Consider the following 17,219-nt stretch of genomic DNA (forward strand, 5'->3'; position numbering starts at 1 on the left):
AACACTTTGTGCTGGAATAATGAAAAAGACAACACTATTTCACCCACCACATATTATCGTGTATATCGTTTATTTATAGTAAAGTCAAGTTGCGACCAGTCATGACGTCGCCTACAAGAGTCTGAACTCCCGTTTTAAAGCTTCAAGATTTGTGATTGTCCCGCGCTGTGTTCAGGTGTTGCATCACCTACATTCAGGATCCTATTGGATAATTACAGCTGTCAATCATATACATGTGCCATGCTTAGACCGTACAACAAACACTGCTCTCAGTAGACCACACATCACCAGGCTCTCCATTTCTCCCTTCCAAGTGCAGTATACAGTTACATATTTATACTGTAAATATCAAGTCCATACGGTGTATATTCTGCTATAATGCACATTCTACATTCAATTTTAACTCATTTTTTATAGTCTAAGTGTTAATATCTTTTTATATTGTAGTTTTATTTTTTGGTAATGCATGTTTATTATTATCTTTTTTGTCTTGCTGCGGTAACAATGTAAACTTCCTGACTGCAGGACAAATAAAGGACTATCTTATCTTATCTTTATCTTTATCTGATCAAAATGTTTATTCATGTGCCATCTGTGCCATTTGAGATATCTTAGGTACTAAATTATTAAACCCATTTGATTTTATTGACAAATCACTATTGGTCTTAAAAAAACTCTTGTTTTGAATCATGTTTAACTTGCATAGCCTTATGTTCCACATTGTAAACAACAAAACAAATTGAAAACATTTTATTATGAATGAAAATATAACCTTTCAAAGTTGCCGGCAGAGGAAAAAATACACTTCATATGAATCCAAAAGGATTATGTAAAAAATTAATTTACAAAAGGTGACAATTTTAGTTTTTTAGTAAACACAAAATCCAGTTTCAGTTAGTCATAGTTTCTTTTAATGTTTTTTTCAATTTTAGATGCAATCCAAAAACCCTAAATGTCACGTAAAGCTTCACTAGGCACAGACTGTGAAGAGAGAGCCATGCACCACCAGCATCACATGACCAGAATGTGAGTGATCACATGAGCTATGAAGACATACTTTATGATGATGTAGATACTGATGAAGTTTGTGATATGGATCACGAAAAAGACAGTATACAGTAAGAATGAGCGCCACTGCTGAATCAACTCTCCAAAAGTAGCGTGGCTCTTGTCAAAAAGCGTACACCTCACTGGAATGACAGCTGATCAAAATCTATGTTTAACTATCACAACACAGTTGGGGATTTATAAACATTTCAAATGTCAAAGGCCACGGAGGGGATGACCTCTGGCTTTGAATGCCCGAGGATTCATTGTGATGCTAATCCCACGTTATCCAGTCAGACCTTAAAATAAACCCAGCGCTCTGAAGAATGAGCTGTAATCCCTCGTCAGCGAGCCTGTGTGTGTGTGTGTGTGTGTGTGTGTGTGTGCTCCTGTTCTGAGCAGGCATGTTATGTCACAGTAGTTTAAACTATCATCAAACGTGAGCAGGTACAACAACTAACTATAACTATGTACTGTACATAAAGCTAGTGTTGCTGCAGCATCAGCATCCATTAGTGCATCAACAATGGAATGGAAAAGTTTCAGCAGGCTACAGCAACTTTCATGACCCTAATGATTTATGATTGTGATTCTTTATGAAGGTGTAGTTTTATTGTGGAACACCAGCTGCTGACACCTAGTTCTTGGTCAAACGTGTCATTTTTCTCTTGTGTAGGAATTAAAGTGGTGATATAGTGTTTTCTCTGCTCCTTTTGTGTGTCATTTCCATTCTTATTCGATCTATTCTGGCCTTTTTAAAGGTAAAGTGACCATCATATATACTGATGTGTAATGTAATGTAAATGAAAAGTACTCTAATATAAAGTCTAAAAATAAAGTTTGATCGATTTATTTGCATTAGGATTGTTAGTGGTTCAACCATGAGAGTGGCATCTGAAAAAGTGTTGTTTTTGACCAAAAATGTCTTGATTGATTGATTGTTTATATATGATAAAACGCTTTTTTTCCTTTTTTTATATCGCAAATGTCACTACAGTACATCCATCCATTCGTTTTCTACTGCTTTATCCTCCACATGAGGGTCGCAGGGGTCGCTGGTGCCAATCCCTGCTGACATAGGGCGAAAGGTGGGGGACAGATCACCAGTCCATCACAGGGACAACTACGCTCAATTTAGTGTCCAATTTGTCTAAGGAAACCCGGAGAAAACCCACGCACACATGGACAACAGTACATTATTATTATTATTATTATTATTATTATTATTATCATGATTATTGAACTGTACCATAGTTAAAGCATTAAAGCAACACATAGTGCACATGTGAGTGCAGCGTCGCTCAAACACGTACAGCATGTCCTTCTGCAAATGAGCTTTTAATCTGGATTTCCGCTCCCTACTGCAATCTCATTGACAAACATGACTTGTGCTATACATTCACTGCGATGTAAAGGCTGATGGAATTTGTTAGCATTTGCTTTAAGGAGCTTTAAACCAAAAAATGCCCACAAGTCCAGATGTTGGGGGGGGAAAAAATAAAATAAATGATGCTGTGATCCGTGCAGTGAAGCAACTTGAGCCAGTCGTATGTGAGCTTCCTCCTGTAACGTGCCCTAAACATGGCTGCAATCCTCTTAGGCTCTAGTCCAACTTGATGTACATCTCCAGCTTTGCCATGAAACGTTTTTTTTTTTTGCCATAAAGCCCTCAATGTAAAGCACAGATTACAAGATCCCATCATTTGTGGCGAACAGAAACATGGACGCATATGAAACAAAAGACATCAGAAGTAGTGATTCAGTTTCATGTAGCTGTCAGCGCCGCTTTCTTGGCTTTTAATCAGAGGTCAGACATCTGGCCTCTGAGCTATTGTGTAATTACTTTGCTTTTCTAAAGTGGACAATAGCATCGAATCTATAAATCTGATCAAATCCTCGGTGATTAACTAAATGAGCTCTTGTTACCAGTGGAATGGGACTCCATTAGAGGAGATCACTCACCATCTCGACGGTCGAATCCAAACACGCATGTTTGGATTCACCGCACGTGAGAGGTCACCGATGCATTAGAGCCAGTCTCACTTTCCACACTCAAATTTGACGACACGTCGGGCGTTTGGCGTCCAGATGTCAGGAGATAATCACAATGATTAATGACTGTAATAGGTTTATTTCCCCACAATCCTCCTTGTTACGTATCTGACTCCATACCGTGCTCATAAAGAGCTGTGCATTAGATTACACAGGGAGAACGCTCATAAAAATGGATTTTATTGCATCATTTAAAACTGACTTTGCTTTAATGGGATTAAACTTAAATGCACAAGCTGACAATATATAACCATGGCCTCAACTCAACAGGAAGTCGGCCATTTTGAAATTGTACTAGACACATCAAAGGCGAAAAGTTGTCGCAAAAGGTTTTGTGGATTCAAAAGGGCGTGGCCTCGGCAAAACGAAACAGGAAGTGCCCCTATGATCGTCTCCAAACTTTGTTTGTACGTGACGCAAGAGACTGACAACGAACACGTCTACGGACACAACAGGAAGTCGGCAATTTTAAATTTAGGTGCCATTTCGCCACAAAATAGGAAGTGCCCTATAACTTCACCGTACATTGACATATATGTTATCATTACTATTCCGTGGCTTTGCAGCCATTTAATTGAAGATTGATTGACTGACTTTATTCCTCCCCCAGGGGGGAAACACACATTCACAATAGCTCAGTTAAGAAATAAAATAAAATAAAATAAAATAAAATAAAATAAAATAAAACAAAACAAAGAATAAAAGTGAAGACTGTTGAGTGTGGGACGCCCTTTTATTTTCTTACTATTTTCACCATGAGGTTCACATTATTATTGAGCGAGTGACAATATTATAGACATCACTGCTGTTCTTAGGATTAAGTGTAACAAATATTGAATTGGCAAGTTGACAAGCTCTGCGCCTCTTCATTTTGTGAGTACGAAGTAAATAATGTAAACACCGTCACAGTGAACACAGTAAACATTATAACCTGCTCAACTGGAGCCTCTAAAGATTAATGTGCCACTGTCATTGTTGATGGGCATGATAATTTAAGCATTAGGCTGTTCAGCCACATGCTGCACCGCTGCTTAAAAGGACGGTTAATTATATTGTGCCAGGACATCGTCGAGTGAAACGTGACAGCACACGGCTGGTGTGGGCTGGTGTGTGTGTGTGTGTGTGTGCGGTGTACACTGCAGAGCAGAACGTTCTGTGATATTTGAAGGGTTTATATTGACCAACAACTCACAAGAGGAACACGTTACTGAAGCACCTGGTGGTGCGGTTTATAGTTATCTATCTGCCAAATAGTCAGTCAGAGTCAATTCTGACACAAGTGTACGTGTAACAGGAGTAACTGAGAAGGCAGGATCTTCAACTAGAAAACTGTTTCGTCACAGTGCCTACAGTCATGCTGCAGGAGCTACAGCTTTCGAAGAAAACACAGCACAAAACACTACATTAAAAATCTAAAGGTGCAGTAGGCAGAATGTTACTTGTTTCCATCGGTCTGTTTGTATGCACATTTGTGATTTAGTGCATCAAAAGACTTATTGACATATTGAATTAAAGGGAGGACTCCCAGTCATTGCTTTACAAAAGATAATGGAAACACATACATGCACAGTTTCTTTAACCAAATCTTTGAAGATTGGGTTAAAATTTGCGATACAAGAAGAATCGCAAAGAATGCTCTTGAAGAATAATTCCATCACAATTTAATGCGATTCCTTTGATGCATCTGCCCCATATTGACAGATTTTGACCAATCACAGGACAGTGCAGAGAGAGAGAGAGAGGCCACGCTCCAACACAACAACTCTGTGCACTGGTTGTTCTGCTCCAGCAACAACTGCCTACGCTGCAAAGAAACCTAAAAAATAAGCCACAGAAAAACATAATTAAACACCAATTTCAGAGATGAGCTTAAGGGAAACAACTGCACACGTGTGTGTTCATCTGGTGGGAAGAACGCGATGATCCCTGAAACATAAGGGTTGAAATGTCATGTGAATTAAACTATTACGTCTAATAACAATCCACTATTACTTTGCAGCAATTCTGCCTACTACAACTTCAACAGTACACAGTGTACACAGTGTACAGTACACACTGTACACTGTAGGGTATTAGTGAAATCCTTTTTGTTCACACCTCTAATATCAACAATGTTTGTGATGCAGTGTTGTATGCATTGTCTCTTGTTTGAAGATCATTTTCGCAGAAATGCTGCACAGCCAGCTTGCGTCGCCGACTTCCCCTCAGCACAAAATGTGAAAACCACAAAGTTAAAGTCATTATCATTAGCGCACAGTACGTACAGGGATAACTCAATCAATAGATAGAATAATTAGATAGAGCATGAAATTGCCCATTTTGTCAGTGACACATGTCCCATGATGGCGTGAAAAGTATAGTGCGGAGTGCACTGACAGGTTTGTGGCAGATGATTTAGATACATGTTCACACAGTGCCAGGGACTCTGCACCAAGAGCGGAGCCAATTCAAATATAGCACAGACTCTTGGGAAAAAGTTTCCTGGAAAAACATGATTAATGGCAGGCCAGCGTGTTTCAGTGAGGCTGCATGGCGTGACTAATGCAAACAGGTTTTTCTTAGGAAACACTGTAATCGTTTGCTCAAATGGCACATTCGGAAATTACATTTTCATTTCGGCGCTCCTTTGACCTCGCGGAGAAAAAGCACCACAGTGTGTTTAGAGTCGCTCTCAGGGACGTGTTCCTTATTTGCACCCGCTACAATTTCCAAAAGAAGTCCTGAAACAGCCCTCAAAATGATATGGCAATAAATTGTTATTCAAACGCATCCCCCTTTTTTTTTTTTTTGAAAATGCTGATTACATTTTTAACTCAGGCGAAAGCAGACGGTGAAAAGGCAAAAGCAGACTTGTCTCTTGTTGCATCAGCAGGAGAGAGTTGGCTGTGTAAATCTGAGGCAGCTCTTTGAGCAAACAATGATATAACACTATGCAAACACAGAGCATATCACAATGTGAAGCAACACCATGACAGTTCCTAGAACTGTTGGCTAATTATGGTTCATACTGAGGCGAGGCAGCCTGGAATGTATATACTTCAACCCATGGAAGGTTATATAGCTATACAGTGGTTAAAATACAAAGTAAAGAATACTGTGTTATACAAGTTTGCACTATAAAAGTAAACAAAGTGGACTATGTGTAAGAATAAGTGACATGTAATAGTGGGGACAGCCGATTGCTTGGAACTACGGTGGCCTTTGCACCCCAGAAAGAATGTTGCTCTTCATAATTTGGGTAGTTGCTTCCATTTTAAACCATGAAACACACATTATTTCTTTTTTTGTCAACTCAGGCTGCAGTAGAAACATCGAGTGCAAAATGGCTGCCTCAGTAAAGTACATATTAAAGGTCTAAGGCTACAAAATCTAAAAGGTGCTCATACATTTATACAAACATGTATCATATGTAGTGTGTTCAGTTAATAGCATTTAACCCTCCTATATGTTATACACTGGGCATTTAAATCAAATCAAGAGGCTACTTTTTTTTACAGCTTAAATATTCAAAGGGTGATTATTTAACAGGTTTCAAATGTTTGCAGAGTAGGCTGCTGCAGGTATTTCATCATTAAAATATTGGCCAAACTGAAACTTTGACCTGATAATAGGACAAAGAGGTGTGGCAAAAATTTGTACTGGACACATTAAAGGCAAAAAGTTGTCTAAAAGTGTTCATCGAATTTTGGCGAATTTCAAATTTCGAATTTAACTGCCATTTGGCCACAAAACAGCAAGTGCTCTCTTACTTGTTACTATCATTCTGTCGCTTTAAGGTCATTTTTGAGGGGATTAACGAATAAAAGTGAAGACTGTTGAGTGAGTGACAGTGAGGTCATGGAACTGCTGCACTCCCCGACTTGCATGGGGAATGTGAGGGCCCTTGTTATTGATGTTATTATGATTTATTTTCTGAGAAAACATGTAAATCACAGTTATATTGACCTGTTGGTATTGTACTATAGGTAAACTCATCCAGTGGATGAGTGGCATTCATGGCCTCCTGAGTCAATGAATATCATGGAAAATCAAACAGCTGTTCAGTCTGAATCAAAGTGCTCCAAAAACTCTAATTTGACCCACATGAAGTTTTCAGAAACCACCAAACAGCAGCCTTCCTTTTCACCAAGTTAACCGACAGAGAATGCAAATCACTTATTTTCAACACCAGTGAGCATGTGTCATCACCATGATGTTTTTTTTTTTTATTGCAGAATTTGTTTTTAATAGACAAGTGCCAGACAACTCTTTATAAACACTGAGGGATGAGATCACTGCAAAGATTTTATTCGAGTCTCCATCACTATGAAGCTATCACAAGGACACTTGAATCATGACCTCCTTATTTAGAAACATCTCAGGCAGAAATTAGATCTCGGGGATAAGCATAGGTGTAAATCCAGGGCAAGTTATTTCTAAATCTTGAACTTGGTGCGGAAAACTCCCAGCTCTGTGCCAGGCAACATCTTGTGTCTCGTAACCCGTCTTTGCATTCCTCATTGTCATTTTCAAACATGACATTCTCCGAAACTTCCAACAGCCGAGGGAGACGTGCTTCTCATAAACCGCGTGAGGGTCAGCCTGAGCACGAATACTGAGACAACCAAAGCTGCGATCATTACGAGATCTCACACTCTGTTCTATTCTCACTACTCCTGCGCGTCCTCTGTGATCATCGCACGCAGGGGGCCGAAATGTGCCCATTAAAGTGTGAGCTGTAAAATAAACAGAACGAGGTGCAGAGAGGACATGGAAGTGGCTCCACATCGAGATGAATGACTCGTGTTACAAAGAGACAAAGAAGCAATAGATCACTGGGTCACCTGCCTGATCTTGAAAGACTGAAATTAACTCAAGTTATGTAGGGCATAATTTTTTCCTCCATAAATGCTCTTGTGATTTTAATCTGTGGTCAAGTCTTCAGACATCAAAGCTGCAGGTTTCACTGCAGATCTTAGCCAAATAATGGATTTAATTGTTAAAGAAATTGCATTCATTTTAAAACTATTTTTTTGAGCCTGGAGCAGGAATGTACCGATACGCTTAATTATAAATCTTTAAGGGGAAAAAAGAGACTTGTAGGATTAACAGCCTTCACATTAAACTCTATATGAGACAAAAGTAAAAGACTTCCTCCTGCAATAACATTGAACGATATTTTATTTGCTCTCCACCAGGTTTCTGTATATGACACAAATGTGAGAATTCAATGGAGGACCATGAATGTAGTAACGTATGTATCTGTACCTTCTGCAAATTCATGATGACATATGCAGGATAATCCATAAACACGACTCAGACTCATAAACAAGGCATAAATTGACCTAACTAACATACGAAAAACTTAAAATTGAGTTACTGCTGGACCTACAGCAAGATAAAAAGTAGTATACTCAGAAATAAAAGGTAGTTGGGATCAGTTACATTACATAGTGGTGTAAGACTTTTAAAAATGACTTCAAAGGCCATTTCTAAGAACACTGAACACATTTCTTTTAAACATCTGAAGATGGTACTGTTAATTATTTATGATTTGTGCTCTAAACTATTCTCCAGACTAGCAACAGTTAACCAAATCCATCATGAACAACCATGAGTACATATAGTAAATGCTGCCATCTGCTGGACAGAATTATAGACCTTACACATAACATTTGAACATTGAAGGTTGTGGTTAAAAGAGCGTCTGATTTGTTTGAAAACAAAAACAACACTTAATTCAATTGTATTAGAGGCCTGAAAAGTAGCTGCAGTTGTACAAAAAATATTTTATGGTTTTATTTTGTTTCTGAGGACACACACAATAATTTCATACATATAATTTAAGCCTCACTTTTAAATGTGTGTCAATTTCAAATCATTCCATTACAGTTTCTCGATCAGAACCAGGTGTTTTTGTACTAATCACAGGATAATCACAATGTTTTTATACAGTCATTTAATAAGTTTTGTGTTTTACTTACAGATGAATTTCCTTAAAAAGAATTTACTCACTTTAAACATTTAAAACTCACAACTGGAAACTTGTGAGTGATCATAAGTCATGATTGTGCTTAACAATTAAAAGTATACGGATGGATCGCACTCTATTTTACCTATGATTGTTTCTTTTCAGGAAACTCCTTAGCTAAGGATTTGCAAATGAATCAGAAATGAATTTTACATTTTTATATAGTGACATTTGTCACTCTGAATTGAATCCCCTCATGTGAAGGATGTGGCCTGACGCCCTGACTATGTGCCTTTGACATGTTAATGATTCAGTTTACACAATTTAACGATGAATTCTCATGTGAATGCAGTCGTTTAAGTCCCAATAACAACTCCAATATCATGTCCATTCACACTTAAACTCAACACCTATTTTCCCCTGAAACTTTGAGAACACACAAATTTAAAGACTCACACAAAACACAAAATCAATTTTTGTTGTAAATTTACCGGGTTCATTTAACACTGCCAGTATGGTTTATGAATAATTTAGATTATTTAGATACTTAAGAGATGAGGGAACATTGAAGTACATGACTGGTGAAGCAGGGGGTCGAGGCGGAGACGAGAACAAGCTTTAACGAGTCTATGATCGCTTTTTTCTGCTGTCTAAATTTTTAAAGTTGGCTGGTCTGATCTTCATCTCTGCAAATTCAATCGAGTGTTCGTGGCCCTTCCAGTGGAACCAGTTGATCCCCTGAGGAAAGAAAGAGCACAAATCAGAGGAAAAGAAACTCTTCTCCCAATAATTCACAGACACGGAACAAATTCCTCGATACAAATCTGAATCTTTTCTTTTGCACTGAGTTGGAATAAGTATATATAAATAAAATGTTCTATTGAAAAATGAGTAAAATTGTGATTTACAAGAAACACTAAGATGTCCTGTAGGGTTTTAAATAACAAGAAAATTTAATGACAAAGGAATGTTCTCCCAAAAAAGAAGAAAAACAGCCCAAACATGACACAACTAAAATGCTTTTGCTGATTTTTATTTACATTTTTACAGTCTGTGCATAGTGAAGCATGCGATATATAGGATTTTTGGATTGTATCGGATTTTACATTCTTTTTTTCTTTTACATTTTTATCTGTCCGATATCCGATCTAGTGATTTTGACCAGTATCGGACCGACCTTGAGGCAGAACTCCGGAGAAGAAGAAGAATTAGTGATCATCTGTGGTACTTCGACCCTACAAACTACACAAGTTGAATTGTAGTGTAAAATATTGACATTTAGTGGGACTCAAACCCGTTCATAAATCAACAGGTTGTTTCCTTTGATGATGAAATGGAAAAGTGTGAACTGTACATACCTTACTGTGGCTGCTGTCGCCGTATTTCCCCATGAGGTTGACGCGGTGACAGTTTTTGTACCAAAAAGCACCTTTGTAGGACAGGGCGCAGTTGGTGACAGCGATATCGTTATCGTTGTCAAAGGTGGAGAACGGTCGACCCTGGTGGTAAGTCAAGGAGTCACCTGATAAAGACAGGAAGTAATCAGTGAAGCTTGCCAGCTGATTACTGACTCAGTGAGCAGACACACGTGAGATAAATTAAATACTACCCTGCTGGATTACCTAAAGCATTCATTAAAAACCCATGGACATTTTGAGGCTTAGGTATTAAAGGGTTAAGCAAAACAAATGTCAAACTATACCTTTAGATTATGTAAGCATGCATATACAACACTGACTTTACTTGAATACATTAACAAGGTTGTTTCTGATCGATATTCTTCCCTGTTTGGTACAAAAAGCTGCTGCTTTTCATGTCTTCAGTCGATGACTTATGTTTCAGGATTTATTCCCCAAGTCTTTTTCCATTACACTTTGTTTTTAATTTAAACTTTGACACTGTAGCTATACCTTTGGCCTTTCCTTTCAGTGTGTCTGCCATTTTATTTTAATTTGCAAACTGAAAACTTAAGTTATCAACAAGTGGATGTAAACTCACTGATTTAAAGTGATACCTACCTGCCGTTCCACTGTATGCTCCGACGTAGAGTTTATATCGTGTTCTTGGTTCTGCAATCGTGATCTTGTCATACTGAGCGTAGACTGACTTGCCCTTGTCCCTCATGTCCACTCGTAGCTCGTAATGACCAGAGGAGGTGATTTTGTGGAGGTTTGAGAGACCTGAACACACATGGAGTAAAAAGTATTAGTTTAATAAGTCATAGTTTTAGTTCACAAGTTGCTCACAAATAAATAAACCAACTTAAAATTATACATTTATAAAAGAAAAAAGTAATGTAACGTTTATGGAGATTATGTGTTTTATTGTATTTTTAAGTGTTTACTCATTCTTTTCGTTTATCTCATTTTATTAAAGTGGCATTTCAATAAGTAATCAATAGCTTTTAATTCTATATAGCCAATTCAATCATTTCTTACGCTGAAGTGCTGAAAATGTTATCCATTTACTGTTTTAATTCTGTTGGTTTTTCCAGGAATCATGTTTATTTGTTTGATTGTTTTTTCCATATGTAAAAGATTCATTAAGTCTGTCTTTATTACCTAATTATTTGCCAAAAATGGTTTTAACACTGGGCTGAACACTTTTCTCCAGCAATTTGAATTCATCGACTTTAGAGTGTATATTTGGGCCATAAAAAGATTTAATGACTCTGAGTCAGTAGGGAGGGAGAGGGAGAAACACGTGGTAAAAAGACGAACGTTCTTACCGAGCCAGAACTCATCATTCATGTTACCAAAGCCAGCAGTGTAGTTCTTCCAGTTCCTGAAGAATTCCAGCTTTCCACTCTGGCGTCGGAGGAAAACCTGAGGAAAAACTTTCGTAAGTGTCACATCAGCCTCACAACAACAACGAGATTCACAGCTGAGGTCACTCTGATGCTGTTTGTCATTAGGAAAACAGCTGCTGCGTAACCGGTGAGATTATATGTAATTAAATATGAAATAGGGTTTTATAATTGCTGTTAATTGGTTTCCAGCAGGTTGGGTTTAACTCACCATCCATCCGCCCCCATTTGTGGTCATGTCACAGTAAACCTGCAGTGGCTGAGCTTCTTCTCCACCCACATAGATGGTGTACAGACCAGAAGTCGTCTCTCCATTCAGTAATATCTGAGCACAGTCTCTGGGCCGTCTGAACAACTGTCCGACTGAAAAGCACATATTAAAAAGACATTATCCTCGAGACCTCAGAGGACACAGTTGCTTCATTTCATCCCTGACACATAAGAAAAACACACATGGGCTGATTGAATGTACAGAATTGTGAAAGAGCTAGAATCATGAAAAGGAAAGAACGCAGAAAATAAAAATTTTCCATCAGCAGCTGCTCAACACAGATTATTTTTCACTCTCTTTGACTGGAGTATCATGTGAAATGAAAGAATGCACTGTTACATAACCTCTCACAAAATATGAAGTACATTAATGACGTAAAAGCAGCAAGAACTGAAACTGACAATACTACAAATTAAAATCTCACGTTTTAAATGATCAGCCTTCACTTTTACATACTTAAAGGGTTTTTGGCTGAAAATCTATTGCGTATCCCACTATGTTACTCTGGTATACAGTCATCAAGACTGAGGAAGCCTCAGTTTATTATTGTTGAGGTGGAACCACTTTTAATCAACACGTAGTTAAGTCACAAGATAAATGTGAGAGGTCAAGAGATGAGAAAAAGGGAGGGGAACAATTTAATCTTTATTGCTCTGCAGCTGAAATATGGAATCATTTCATATTTTTTTACACAGCAACTAACAGTTTTTTCCACTTTAGTTATGTTTTAATTTTGAAATCCTGTTGGTATCTTTCCAAGAATAATGTATATTGGTTTGATTATTTATTCGTATGTGAAAGATTTTTATCAGCCTTTACTTTGACCAGCAAAATAAACATAACAGTAAAGTATTTATTTTATAGAAAATCTATTGCATATATTAGACATTATTAGTCATCATCACTGAGGAAGCCTCAGTTTACTGCTGCTGCTGCAGTATTATTGAGGTGGAGCCACTTTTAATCAATGTGAACTTAAGTCACAAGATAAATATCAGGGGTCAAGAGATGAGAAAAAGGGAGGGGGAACAATTCAGTTCTTATTCTTCCGAGGGTGAAATATAGAATTATTTGAGCTCACTGAGGCCACGGGTATTTTAGGAGTAATCTGCATCTGAGAATATGACTAACGAGAGGTAACAATGGTGAGAAGTAGACCAAGGGTGTTTTTATAAGACTGATGACGAGGTGAAACTGAAAGTGAGTGCACTCATGGAACCCTTATTTCACAGCAGATAAGCTGATAAGAACAAGTCTGGAAATCCATGCAGGTAACTGCGTCATAATTTCCAAAGGTCTCTGTTTTCACCCGTTCAACTTGAAATGCGTGGACAAAATGCATATCTGCTGCAAAATGTAATTTTATCAGTTGGTTTTTTTTAAATACGGATGTACAGATTTATCATACAGAATATGTGCATAACTAGCTGTTGATGTAGTAAAACAAAAAGTAAATGTGTGTGTGTGTGTTTCCATGCTTACCGGTTGTGAAGACAGTGGTTGCATGTCGACTCCTCTGTGGTCCAGCGATGGCCCGAAGCCTCACACTGTATTCCGTAGAACCGGTTAGCTGAGCCATGCTGTAAGAGGAGGCCGTCGGGCTTAGCACCACTTCCTGAATTCACAGACAGAGCAGTTATGCAGTGCAGGACCATTTTAACAATATAATAAACAGACCATGAAAGTTTGGCTGCATTAACTAATACAAATAAACTGAAACCCAGAAAGAAAATAATCCAAACATATAAATTGTACTTGATCCTCAGGGTGATTAGTTATTATGTTTTCGGCTCAGCTGATGATGGGATGAACGTACCCTGAATTTACCATCAGCAGAGGTGAAGGTGAGTGTGTAACCAGTGACAGCGGCGTGTGGAGGTTTCCATGTGAGAGTAGCACTGTCAGTTTGAATGTCAGTGGCTGTCAGATCACGTGGAGGGTCCACATCTGCAAATATCAAAATCACACTGCAGATTTAAAATTAAAATCAAGTGATTTATTTGGCTGACAACATCAGCATTCTGCACCATTAGTATTTTATTTAATGTTTATTTAGTACTATGACAAACCTATTCAACAGATCTATGTGCTCTCTTTTAGCTCTGTTATTTACCTGGAATAAACTGGTATTAGATTATGGTAGAAAAGGTAAAAAAAACAAACAAACAAACAAAAAACAATATTACAAAAATAATGAAGTAAAATTAAACATAAATGATTTTTGAGACATTTATGTTTTGTCTGATGAAGTAGATGTTTTTTATTTAACTTTCATTTAACTTTAATTTTATAGTTAGTATTTGTCCAAAAACAGCTGCCAGTGTGACAGAAAACTAAGTGTAATAAAGGCAAAGCAGCTGCAGATTCAGATGACAACTGTTTGCAATGCTTTGTCTCTTTGTACAAAAACACTTTCACTCAAACATTACATCGGTTATTTCAAAAATGAACATTTTAAAATACATAATACCTGATTCTGGTGCTACAGTGTTTGTACATATAGTTTTGTCTAAACACACCTGTGGTGAATTCAGTCAGTGCAGAGTCACTCTTCAGTGCTTGTTTCATAGCGTGAACTGCAACTGTGTAGTGGGTTCCTGGAGCCAGAGAACCCATCTCAAACTCCACCGTGTTTCCAGAAACATGCTCCACCACCGCCGACACTATGAGGCAAATGAAGGGACACGTGCATCAGCTGATCCAGTCACATGATTCTCAAAGTAATGCAACCTTTGCTTCACCAAAACCAAAAGTTGCTTCTTAAGATGAACCACTCCTGCCGCTTTCATCAAGTGTTAATGAAAGTCAAATCAACATACAAAACAAAAGAAGCAGAAAGACAAAAACCTCACCTGAATCAGTAGTGTATGTAATGACATAGCCATCAACAGTGGCCACAGATGGTTGCCACAGCAACAAGGCTGAAGTGTCGGTGACATTAAGCGCGATCAGACCCTGAGGTCTGTCCAAAGCTGGAAGACACAAACAGGAACACCAAGGAAATTGCTTTAATTCAATTTTCTACGAAACGTCTCCAATGACAAGTTAGACTGACGCAGACATCACTGAGAATGTAAGACAAAAAGCAAACCTGTGGTTATAGTGTCAGTGCTGGCGTCACTTTCCTCCAGACCCTTCACAGCAGTGACAGTCACTTGGTAAGCCTTTCCAGGGATCATGTTGGGCAGCAAAGCCTCAAACACACTGCCGTCCACAGACACGGTCATGGGGCTTCCTGTGGGCAGCAGAATACAGGTCCTGGTCTAAAAACGTCACATTCAGCAGCGTGACAGAAAAAATAACTCTCAGATGCTTCTATTATGGTGACTGCGATCAGAGACAAGGGCTCACAGAGTTCAATCCAAGCAAACTTTATCATTTGTTGAACAAATACAGGATGTTAGTGAGCTCAGATTGCTAGTGTGTGTGTGTGTGCATCTATTTTTACACAAACATTGGGTCCTCACAACTGCTCATCTATGGCTGCAACAGTACAGAATAAACAGCCCCAGTTTCCAAACTCACAGATGGTGATGTGTGTTTGTGATAAATCAGTGAGGGCTTAGGGCCATTCCACTATGATCATCAAGTGTGTGAGGGCCCTCGTGTGGCCGTGTTGAGCAATTTATAGCCATTGAGTCCCACAGCATTGTACATCAATTATATGAGTCATGTCTTTTTACAGGTTGAACTTTTATTGCACTTTCCATAGCTCAGCTGTACTCTGGCTCCTCTTCTGCTGCACACACCTATCTCTATGCAGAAATGCAATAACCTCAAAGCCTTACCTCCTTCATAGGGCACATAGGTGATGCGGTAGCTATCCACAGAAGAGGACGACATGGACCAGTGAACTACGGCTGAAGAGTCGGTCACTTCAGAGAAGTGAAGTCCTCGTGGAGTGCTCAGGCCTGGCAGAGTGAAACAAATACAGGAAAATGGGTAAAAACAAGGTAAAGTGATGAAATAAGACAGAAGGCGGCACCCTCAGTTTCTATTAGAGAAAGACATTGAGCTAAACCTAAAACAGTTTGTAGTGTTTTCTTGTACCTGTCTGAGCAACCCCAGTGATAGGTTGGGAGCGATGGTCCAGACTGACACCATAAAGCTCGATTTCATACTCCGTGCCACTCATGAGTCCAGTTAAAACCTTGGTACGTTCATCACCACGGACGCTGTACTCTTGAGGATGGGACAATCTTTTGCTGTCTCTTATTTTTATCACAAATCTGTCAAACAGGTCTTCATCAGCCGCCCATGACAGACGGAAGCTGTCAGCAGTGAGGTCTGAGACAAAGAGATGCTCCACCTCCGGCTCTGCCTCTGTTTAGAAAAGGAAACAATGTTGTAGAGGGTGTTTGGCTTTTTTCCCCCAGAAATATTTATCAGCTTTGGGGAAAGAGCCAAAGCAAAGATCAGTTTGGAAGAAGTCAGCAGTCGGAAAGGTTTCCATCTGGCAGGATCTCAATCTGCCATGATCAGACATCTGTTAGTGAAGAGGAGTTAAAAATAGAGCAGGGGGCACACAGGCATATTTTTGGGAGAATTACAATAGAATTAAAACAGTGCTCATTTATGTGAGTTTGTTCATGTTCACTAAATGTGTTGGAACAATTTTAGCAAGTTCCGTTTGAGACGACGTCTCCATGCGGTCTCGGCCTTGTGCATTCAGTGCATTCAAAGAAAAAGAAACGACTGAGATTAGAAGTTAAATCAGTAGACATTTCATGCTCAGATTGTCGTTGATTTGTCAGTGTTTTCCTCCCTCAGATATTCTTGGTTATGTCTCTCCAATGGAGATTTTTAAACTTAATTGATAAGCCATCATAAAAAGGCAACAGCATGAAAATTAACTTTAAAAAACATGCAATAATTAAACATCTGAAGGAAAACACACTTTAAAATATGAAAACAAACATCTATGCTTGCTCATATTTTAGAGGAATAAGAAAAACAAATGGCAGCTCCACATCTCCTCCTACTGGTGGCAAACTGCATACCAAGATGGAAAAGAGTTAATTCTGGAGGAGAGACTTGTTAGGGTTAGGTAACAGTAGAGCACTGAAGCGTCACCATGGAAACATGGCATTCAT

At 38.6% G+C, this 17,219-nt stretch overlaps 1 protein-coding gene across 5 annotated transcripts in view; it reads right to left on the reverse strand.

The window, feature by feature from the left end:
- Positions 1-8,241: 8,241 nt before the first annotated feature.
- tnca (tenascin Ca) overlaps positions 8,242-17,219 on the reverse strand; it is a 43,937-nt gene continuing 34,959 nt past the window's right edge. For all 5 annotated transcript variants that reach the window (XM_044012246.1, XM_044012247.1, XM_044012248.1 and 2 more), the window contains 12 exons: positions 16,177-16,449; positions 15,915-16,037; positions 15,218-15,361; positions 14,979-15,098; positions 14,646-14,789; positions 13,943-14,073; positions 13,609-13,741; positions 12,067-12,218; positions 11,778-11,874; positions 11,068-11,229; positions 10,408-10,571; positions 8,242-9,787 (listed from right to left, as the gene is read on the reverse strand). In XM_044012246.1, coding sequence (XP_043868181.1) covers positions 9,677-9,787; positions 10,408-10,571; positions 11,068-11,229; positions 11,778-11,874; positions 12,067-12,218; positions 13,609-13,741; positions 13,943-14,073; positions 14,646-14,789; positions 14,979-15,098; positions 15,218-15,361; positions 15,915-16,037; positions 16,177-16,449 — 1,754 coding nt within the window. In that variant the 3' untranslated portion in view covers positions 8,242-9,676. The remainder of the gene's footprint in view (positions 9,788-10,407; positions 10,572-11,067; positions 11,230-11,777; positions 11,875-12,066; positions 12,219-13,608; positions 13,742-13,942; positions 14,074-14,645; positions 14,790-14,978; positions 15,099-15,217; positions 15,362-15,914; positions 16,038-16,176; positions 16,450-17,219) is intronic.

This window comes from Solea senegalensis, linkage group LG21 (genome assembly GCF_019176455.1).
Source record: "Solea senegalensis isolate Sse05_10M linkage group LG21, IFAPA_SoseM_1, whole genome shotgun sequence".
NCBI lineage: Eukaryota > Metazoa > Chordata > Actinopteri > Pleuronectiformes > Soleidae > Solea > Solea senegalensis.